The sequence below is a fragment of the Physcomitrium patens genome, chromosome 1 (assembly GCF_059467195.1).
Source record: "Physcomitrium patens ecotype Gransden chromosome 1, ASM5946719v1, whole genome shotgun sequence".
In the NCBI taxonomy this organism is placed as follows: Eukaryota; Viridiplantae; Streptophyta; class Bryopsida; order Funariales; family Funariaceae; genus Physcomitrium; species Physcomitrium patens.
The window spans coordinates 5,150,568-5,160,173 of record NC_143410.1 but is presented as its reverse complement, the minus strand read 5'-3'; the positions used below and the strand labels follow the sequence as shown (position 1 = coordinate 5,160,173).

At 42.8% G+C, this 9,606-nt stretch overlaps 2 protein-coding genes and 1 non-coding gene across 5 annotated transcripts; 1 reads left to right on the top strand and 2 right to left on the bottom strand.

The window, feature by feature from the left end:
- Positions 1-281: 281 nt before the first annotated feature.
- On the top strand, positions 282-360 carry LOC112292483 (small nucleolar RNA SNORD34). The gene has a single exon (XR_002972760.1). It is a non-coding gene; the product is annotated as a small nucleolar RNA SNORD34 (small nucleolar RNA).
- A 1,556-nt stretch (positions 361-1,916) lies between these two features.
- LOC112291162 (60S ribosomal protein L17-like) lies at positions 1,917-3,630 on the bottom strand. The gene is made up of 7 exons (NM_001378776.1): positions 3,564-3,630; positions 3,261-3,297; positions 3,093-3,133; positions 2,703-2,933; positions 2,467-2,569; positions 2,277-2,344; positions 1,917-2,129 (listed from the first exon to the last, which is right to left on the bottom strand). Exons 1-7 carry the CDS (start codon positions 3,564-3,566, stop codon positions 2,049-2,051), a joined length of 564 nt encoding a protein of 187 aa, NP_001365705.1. The 5' UTR covers positions 3,567-3,630; the 3' UTR covers positions 1,917-2,048.
- A 1,770-nt stretch (positions 3,631-5,400) lies between these two features.
- On the bottom strand, positions 5,401-9,254 carry LOC112286874 (phospho-2-dehydro-3-deoxyheptonate aldolase 2, chloroplastic). Of its 3 annotated transcripts, none has more exons than XM_024529222.3 (4): positions 8,936-9,254; positions 7,469-7,706; positions 6,210-7,336; positions 5,401-6,090 (listed from the first exon to the last, which is right to left on the bottom strand). In XM_024529222.3, the coding sequence occupies exons 2-4, from the start codon at positions 7,659-7,661 to the stop codon at positions 5,800-5,802; spliced, it is 1,611 nt and encodes a 536-aa protein (XP_024384990.1). In that variant the 5' UTR covers positions 7,662-7,706; positions 8,936-9,254; the 3' UTR covers positions 5,401-5,799. The 3 variants fall into 3 exon arrangements, with proteins under 3 accessions (XP_024384990.1, XP_024385000.1, XP_073388317.1); XM_024529232.3 differs by having other exon boundaries at positions 8,660-8,986; XM_073532216.2 differs by lacking the exon at positions 8,936-9,254 and adding an exon at positions 8,908-8,934.
- Positions 9,255-9,606: the final 352 nt, after the last annotated feature.

Here is a 9,606-nt window from a genome sequence, read left to right as displayed (position 1 = left end):
CCTCGCTAATTTTCTTCGTTCTGGTGTTTTCCAGTATTTCTGCCCCTCCCCCCTCTCTCTCTGCTTGGCTTAATGCGATGTGTAGCAGCTCACTGCGGCTACTGCCGACTAAAGCCACAGAGCTTCCACAATCTGTGAGGTCTTGTTTGAAGTGATTTAGGTTTATGGGTCGTATTTTCTGTTTCGATGAATTAGTTGTTGCTCTACGGTTGAGCAGGAAATGTCGAAGCCGCTTGCGCAGTAGCACTGGTTCTGAACAGTGGCTGATATTATTAGTTTGTGGTGGCCAATGATGATCACAAACTTACCTACATTGCCTGAATCATGTGATGTAATCTTATCTATAACCCTGAGGCCACCTTAGACACGGTAGTTTTATGCGACAATGGAACAAGAGTCGAAGGCAATGATGATCTAATCTTACCTATTTCACGATGGGCTCTATGCCTGAAATGAGTTGAGTTAATCTACTGAGTCTGTTTGTACACTTGTCGGATTCCCCATACACCTCGAAGGTCGAAATACATTGTTTTCTTAAATTTACGCCTTAAGTTCTAGGAAGATTGTACCCCGCTTCTCAATCTTGTCTAGTTATTTCTACTGATAGCTCTAATCTTGCATACAACCAACTCTCCACACCAAGAGTTCGTCAGTATGACTCTGAGCATACAGCCGTGCAAGACTACTTTCAGCACAACAGTGAAGAACGAACAGGTATGTGAAGGGAGTTTCACTGACTCTCTTGCAGCCTGGTACGTTTGAAATGCCTTCAGCATCGGGTTTCGGGGGTTTAAGGTTGCATATGCAGTTAGTAGGTCTAATTGCTGACTAGTCATTGATATGTGGTGGAGGAAGCGTCTTGGAGGGCGCCTTTCAAAAATGTCTTGCAGTATAGGGTACTGTGTACACGTGCCTATTTCACCATAACCAGATCAATATCTATCACAGTTTCAGAATTTTAGCAACATAATTGTTGAATACTTCACGCATCGAAAGCGAAATGCCGCTTTGGCTCCATTTTCGCACATTGAAGAACGGAAAAACTGCACTGAAATGAAACCCATCATTTTCACCAAAGGCAGTCACTGTACACGACAAATGCACTTCGCAACACAGTTCGCATACTCCCACTTCTCTATATCATTTCAGTTAGCAAATTTTTCAATTGTAAAATTATATTTGTGCATTCTCAACTGTAAAATTTACAAACTGACCATATGTATTTATTAGAATGTAAAATATATATTAAGTGCAAATAGCTTCCGTGAAGTACCTCTCTTCCAAATTTATTATTTATGCTATTAAACGCTTTTATTGACATAGTTAGACAATTCTCTACACTACTGCACAATTTTATAATCTTTTCTTCTACAAAATAATGTCTGATAAACATATTTTGTATGAAACCATATATTTTCAATAGCACCTGTTCCACACTTGGTATACATTAAACTATTGCTTATCAGCTGATTCCTTTCAAATTACGCCAACTTTTTAGCTGACATTACGCTCAACTTTTTAGCTTACATTCTTGATAAATTTAAGACAATAATACTAAAGATTGATAACAGTGCAGATATGTTCAAGTTCAAAAACAATATTCCAACATCTATCAATAACTCCTGTTCCCATTGCCATACCCATGTACACTATCAAAATTCTGAAGAGCCAGACCTGACTAACAACGGCAATATATCCTGATACTGGATTGCTAAATTATGGGTTCGAGTGCCGTTTTCAGAAACTACAGAAACCAGCTACAATTTATTCCGGCAAAGTACAGTAGTTACAAACATCACATTGCACCACTCCAAGTTCAGGATCACAGCGAGACAGAGACCTAGTCCTTGATGAAGTATTCAGCAAAAAGGATATTACCAAATACAAGGTACTCGTCAAAAGTGATGCAGGAAATCAAGTTGAAAAAACATCTCAAATCAGACCGCAAAATGAGTTGAGGCTCGGAAAACTTTACTAATCCAAGCTTGAGTAAAAAATTCGAGCACTCAAAAAATCGTGTTGTGGAACTATGATTACGAAAAAGCAATCTACGCAACCGTGGATGTAGCGCCACTGCGAAGACGTGCTTGCTTTTTCCTGTGAGCCTCTGGTGCAGCAGCTTCTTCTGCCTGCAAAGCCCGTAAAGAACCGGTTAATTTACAGTTCTGAATTATAAATAACTGTAAATTGTGAATTTACAGTCACGAAACAAAATCGAAAAACAGGACAGGAAACTATCTAAAACTTTTGCCATCTAATTTAGCATCTAAAATTACCTCTTTCTTCACTGGCGCTTCCTTCTCAGAAAGGATCAGCTCAATGTGGCAAGGAGAGGACATGTAAGCTGCAACACCCAATGGGCAACACCATCAATTTGTGACAACACGGGATTCACGTACGTGCCAAACATTACACAGGTTCCATAACGAATTACAACACAACAGTAGGAATGGAGTAGCCACTTACGGTTGATACGTCCGTGGGCACGGTAAGTACGTCTGCGCTGCTTCTGCGCCTGGTTAACTTGAATGTGAGAGACTACGAGAGTGTCTACATCAAGACCCTTCACCTACAAACGTCAGAGCATCACAATTAATCGCTAGATCAGTGCCTAAATCCCAAGCGGAAAGTGAGAATTTTACACATACAACTCTGAGCATGTGAGTTTTCCAGATGACCCAGAAATTGGCATTCAGGCGTACCTCTGCGTTGCTCTCGGCATTCTTCAGCAAACCAAGCAAGAAGGTAGCAGACTTCACGGGCCAACGCCCCTGTCCGTTGGAGTGGCGTGCCTTAGCCTGAGCAGTACGCCCAACGCCACCACAAAACCTGCGGAAGGGAATAGCTTGCTTGTGGGCACACACATCCTCAAGATACCGCTTGGCCTTCGCCAACTCCATATGCTTTATGGCTTGCGCTGCCTCCCTAGTGTTCTGCACCACCGTGGTAAATCCGACATAAGCTCCTTCCCACATGCAAAATACGCATAATTACAACCACGACTAATGCTCGAACTACGGATAAACTTTTTCCGGTTAAAGGACAGAAGATCCATTTCCCTATGCATTTGATTCTGAGATAGAGGTTGGTACCTTGAAGTGCACTCGCAAATCCGACCCTCTGGCCTTGCAGGCTGCGTTTGCATCGAACGAAATAAAATCAAAAGCAGTGGATACAATACCAGGCACAGATCGAGGAAAAATTTAAAAAAAAAAAAAAAAAAAAAGAAGAAGTACATGTGAATCACCAGAAAGACCTACCCTTGGTCGAATTATCCGGATCCCTCGCATACTTAACCTGATAGAACAAAACCACAAAACCAACACACTAAACCAATCAAAAACCCACAGAAGCCTCGACCACAAACCTCCTGACAGTCTCCCGCGACACCTCACAACCACCTAAACCCTAATTAGGGTCAAGACCTCAGACACGAACCTTGACCATCCAGGCAGTAGAGAATGAAGAGGTGGGTATCGAAGGAAACAAAATGATGATCTGCAAGGTGGGGGAGGGAGCATAATTTTTGGGTTCTCGGGGAATCGGGAGAGGAAATTACGCACCATTGTTGACGAGGGGGAAAGGGGGAGCAGCGCCTGGTCACGGCGAGGAGGATTGCGAAGCAAAAAGAAGTCACTCCTCGTTGGTCTGCACATTCATACCCCAGTTCTCGAATTTAGGGTTTCCTCCTCGCTCTAGGGTTTCACACCCCCCACCGCGCTCATAGGGTCTCCGGGTTTGGGATTAAAAGAGCCTGATTCCGTCCCTCGTTGCAGCATTGAACTGTGGCATTGATTCTGGGTGATATCTCACTGTTTATTACAAAGTAATGTACGTGAAAGTTTAAATGTTGTATGATGTTTGTGATATACTATCAAATTACGCAATTAAAAAAAAATGAGAGTCTGATCTAACCATTTAAAAATAAAATAAAATAACTTGTTATGTGAATTTGATGCATAGTGCATTTGATTCTCTTTTTCTAAAAAGATAAGTTTATAAAAACTAAATGATTAAGAAGTGAGAGATATGAATGCAGATATCTTTTTACAAAAGATATGAAAAATAACAGAACTCAATAACACGGATAGAAACATATGTTATACCAATAGAAGTCTACAAATAATTTGAAATATTTTCTTTGAATGTGTTGATAAGAAAATTTAGGCACTGAAGGTAATAATAATTTAGAAAAAATAAATAACTTTAAAAAATACATTAAGGAAATATGCAACAACATCATGATTTTTTTACAAAAGAACGTTTCAAACCTATCTTTCTAACTTAGAACATTTGGAGGTTATCATAATCACCAATTTTTAAAAATCAACTATTACTTAACACATCATTGATTCCAATATGTGATTATTTTTTTATTCTGTAGTTAATAACTAATTTTAATATTTTTAAACATAAAGTTTTTGCAAGTGTAATCAAGTGATTATGAAATGATTTACAATCACTCAAGTGTTATCATCTACATTCAATGCAACATTCTCCAGAGTTATTATAATTTTAGAAAAAATATATGGTTGTTGTTTATGTGCATGGTTTCATTTTTAATTATAAAATATAATATAATATTAATACATACCACATGTTACGAACCTTTTTAGTTAATAAGTTTATACTTTGCTACTAAACAGTCTTTACAAACTATTGATTAATTAAAACTAACAAGTTCTTTGTATTGATATTTTTACTATTTTTATTCTTATCTATTTTGAATGGTGTATATATATATATATTTTTTCAATATTCAAAGTAAAATTTGATATGTCTTTTTTCTCTTTCTTTTAAAATATTCGTTTTCATAAATTTGAAGTTCTACCAATGGGAGTAGTTTATATTACCAAAGGTATTTTATTAGGCTCTTAACAATGCTGTTCAAAATAAGTATCAACTAATTTTTTAAATTATGAACACTTTTATGAAGTGTAACATTTGTACAAAGAACAAGAACTTTGAAATCTTTATTGAACTAGCGAAGCAAACAAACAGAAAATCAAATACATCAGGAAATTTAATGACCTTATTCCAGCATTGCTGTCATACTGTTTTCAAAATTTGAGTTTTTTACTTTTTACTTTTATGTAAAAAGGCAACAAAAGCCATTCTCAACAGGAAGAAAGATTGTGTTAAAATAAGCATCATTAAAACATATTCCATAAATTTAGACCCCAAGAATCATAGTGATAAAGGATGTGTGCTAAATAAACAAGTAACCAAATAAGACAAAACATAGTCCGTGAAGCAAATGCCAACCTAATGTTTGACCTAAAAAGGAATCGACTCCACACTCTGAAAACATAGATTACTGACATAAGCATTTTCATCAACTGTTTTTTTGGGAAGAAAGCTTTAATTAAATCCGCATGGATGTATGTATGCACACTAGAATTTGTACCGAAACTGAATCAATGTGTATTCAATGTATTATTCTCAAAAAGTTGTTCTAAGAGAAATAAAAAAAGGTGCAGCACCCACAAAAGCCTCGAAAGCTCTCAGTTTTGTAATTACAAGCTAAGGTAAGATCCTACGCGCCTTCACAAACTGACTAAATTAAAAAAATAAAAAAATTATAACGCAACTTTAACTGCGTAGGGACGAACTCAAACCCTAATAAAAACCAGCAAAAATAATAACAATGGGGCCTCATGTTGCCACGCCGTAGCTGCTGCGGCGATGGATTGTGTGCACAGCAGGTGGTGCAAAATAATGCTCAGTCTCTTGTTGCCGCAACTGGATTCCCTCACTTCGGAGCTCAGAGGATAGACCCCAGATCTGGCAGATCGATGTCTAGAATCGGGTACCGAGCTGGGATGTGATGCTTTGCAGGAATGTGTTGCCGGAGCCTGCAAGTCGCCGTCTGCGAAGCCGCTCGGCGATGATGAAGGAGAGCTCTAGTGCTTGGGAAGCGTTCAGGCGTGGGTCGCAGTGCGTGTGGTAGCGCGAGCTCAGGTCGTCGTAGGTTAAGTTGTTCCCTCCGCCGACGCATTCCGTTACGTCTTGTCCTGTCATCTCTAGGTGGACCCCGCCGGCGTGGGTTCCTTCTTGTTCGTGGACGTCGAAGAATGCCTTTACTTCATCCTGATCAGTTCGCAGCATAGACGGTGTGAGGATTTGCGCATCATCGTGGGATGTGGCACAGATGGATTTGGACAAGTTGTGGAATAGGGAAGGGTTGTAGAGTGAAGCTGGGAACTTACCAGAATTGCGTCGAATGGGCGGGTTTTCAACCCCGAGGGCGCTTTGACAGTGTTCCCGTGCATCGGGTCGATCACCCAGGTGACGATGCATCCAGCTTGGCGAATCGCGCGCACAAGTGCTGGGAATTTCTCCCTGAGCTTGGTCGCGCCCATGCGCACGATCACTGTGAGCCTGCCGGGCTTGTTCTCGGGGTTCAGGATGTTGCAAAGCGTTACGAGGTCTTCAGGTTTCATTTTGTCGCTGACTTTGACACCTAAGGGGTTAGCAACGCCACGCAGAAACTCGATGTGGGCGCCGTCTAGCTGACGGGTTCGCTCACCAATCCAAAGCATATGCGCGGAGCAGTCGTACCATAGCCCAGAGGTTGAATCTTCTCGCGTCAGCGCTTGCTCGTAAGGTAGCAAGAGACACTCGTGCGAGGTCCAAAACTGGGTGGATGTCATGACGGGGTGATCAAGCGTAAGGCCGCAGGCGGCCATGAAGCCGAGAGCTTCATCCACGCGGTGCGCGAGCTCCCGGTACCAGTCGCCCTGCTCGCTGTCGGCTGCAAAATCGAGGTTCCAATGTGTGACGCGCTGCATGGCTGCGAACCCTCCTGTGGCAAAGGCTCTCAACAGGTTGAGTGTCGCGGCTGCCTGGCTGTATGCTCTTACCATGCGATCTGGGTCAGGAATGCGGGCCTCCAGCGTAGGCAGATCCGCGTTGATGTTGTCTCCTCTGTAACTAGGCAGCTCCACTCCATTCACATTTTCTGTGTCTGCGGACCGAGGTTTGGCGAACTGGCCCGCCATTCTGCCCACCTTCACAACTGGCATCTGTCCGCCGAACATGAGTACGGCGCCCATTTGCAAGAGCACCCGGAATGTGTCTCTAATGTTGTTCGCGTTGAATTCCTTGAAACTCTCGGCGCAGTCTCCACCTTGAAGGAGGAAAGCGTTGCCGAGTGCTGCTTCTCCGAGGCGTTCTTCTAAGCTGCGAGCCTCGCCGGCGAAAACGAGCGGGGGATAGTCCCTAAGGACCTTCTCCACTTCTGCAAGCTTCTCAGCGTCGGGATAATTCGGTTGCTGCAACGCCACCTTGTTCCTCCAGCTGGTTGGCGTCCAGCCCTTGGTTCCTGGCAATTCTTCTGCGAAAACAGAATTACACCAATCTGGTTTAATGGCCGCGACATAGATATCACTAGATGAGAGAGACTCACGCAACCACAAGTACATGAATAAGGGTGGTAAGAGGAAATTGCCCTCGGAGTAAGGCATACCTTTGGTTACATTCGCCTTCAGTGACTCCACAGCCTGCACAGCCTTGGCGATGCTGGCGTTAATGCCCCCGTTGGTGAGTGTGGCGCCGATATGCTTGTTCCTTTTCAATGAGGGGGTTTTGTTGGTGCCACTGTGAATGGAAGAGAGAGACTCCACCCTCGGAGTGACGAGAGATCGGCTGACGAGAGCCATGGCGAACGATGTCTGGGGGAGAGTAAAATCGATTTGAGCTGCGACCTGCACAATTACAATTGAATTCTCTTTGAGACACAATACACTCAACCCGATCACGGAAATGAGGACTTTCACAACAGCTCTCTCATCAGAATTGCGTTGCGTGAAACTGTACATGAACACGAACAATTTAACATCCAGGTTATCTACAGCGCAAAATCGATTGTGAAGCCCAACGGCTGCATCACAATTAATCATTTGGGCACTCTCAAAGAATTAGTTCCTTGAAACTAAACGGTTTCAAATCCACGGCAACTTATATTCAAGATCATGTGTGTGTGTGTGTGTACACATTTAAGATCGGAAAACCGGATTGTTAAACACTGTCAAGTACGAAAGAGAGGCCTCGATATTTCTCAAAAGACGCCAGAAATAGAACAAGATGAATACTGTATGGTTACAGACGTCACTTGTATGGAGTACATGAACAACATTTGGGGTCCACCCCACGGGCTGAAAAGGGACTGAGAATGCACAAATGTTCTACCAAAGGCGAAGGTAGACGGACGAATTGATTCTTTTTTTTAAAAAAAAAACAGCCTCTCGGATGACTTAGAATTTTGTCTAATAATTTCCGGCAATCGAAGTGCTTACTGAACCACGAATCTATGTTTCCACTATTGAACAGGTAGAATTATTCACTGGGTTTATCTGATTGCCATGCATTGTAATAATCCAAAGGCTTATCTCTCTACCTCTCTCATCTATCAGAGATCAATCCAATGGGCAATGCGGTTACGAAACGAACATTATCTGCGCTTCCCAGCGTCGATCGTTACAGTTACACCCTTAAAAACACTCAATCTTACTTCACAAAAGAGATGATAATAAAAAATAAAAAAAATACCAACAAATTCTAGCGGTAAGTATCCAGACGCCTCGCGTTTTCAACTGTTACTCGTTGCGATGCAAAGATATCGAAACACCTCCTCTGTCTACCTATCAAAGATACAAACCTTCTCAATCTCCAATGAACACGAACAAACATTGAACCACCCAAGTGGATCGTTTCGTGATAGCGCAGCCTCTGCACCGAGCCCTTAGTCGAGCCTTGTTCCAATCAGTCAGCTCAGTCGTTTCCACCACCTCAGACGCAATCGAGAACTTAAATCCTACCAGCTTCACAAGACCATCCAATTCCTCGGACTGCAGCAGACAATGCACAGCACTACAAGACCCCAAAAGATTGCCACATTTCCCATACCACAATCGACATGGGGCGTGATAGTTACCTCACGCGATGACTGCAGGTCCACAACCAGAGACTGCCCTACAAAACCACTGCCTGCTCAAATATCTTCCACCTTAATCACGACTGAAGGCCCTTAGCACGCAGCGTCTCGGGACAGAAACGGGAAGCTACAGACCCTGAAGCTCCGAATGCTTTTCTCGTGTGGGATCATTCAGACACAAACCCGTGGGTTGCTAATAAAACACCCATTCAACGCAGAGAAAGCAAAAAGGATATCTTTCTGGCACCCACGTTTCACTAGGAAGGTTTTAGGGCACGCGCTCCGGTGAATACTTCGTCAACGTCCATACCTTTATTTTACCAGCCCACCGGAACTGCAGTCATTCTAGTGAGCTTTCTGCGAAACTCTTTCAGGACTCTCTCTCAAAGCTAGCGGTACACACACGACTCATGCTACGTTTTCGTGAGTTTTCATCCACTGCTCCTCGCTTCCGCGTCGGTCAATAACCCGGTAACAGCAGCCAGCGAAGGTGGGGGGCGGGGGGAATAACATAGACAAACTCAAAACCTTGCGGTGAAATTAATGGGCTGATTCACAGCCTCGAAGGCATGGGTGGGTGAGGCGTTCATGAGCCGAATCATGAGTGAGAGATCATCCGACAAGCACCATCTTTTGCAATCAATGCCCAGGCCCTCACATGAATGCCATGC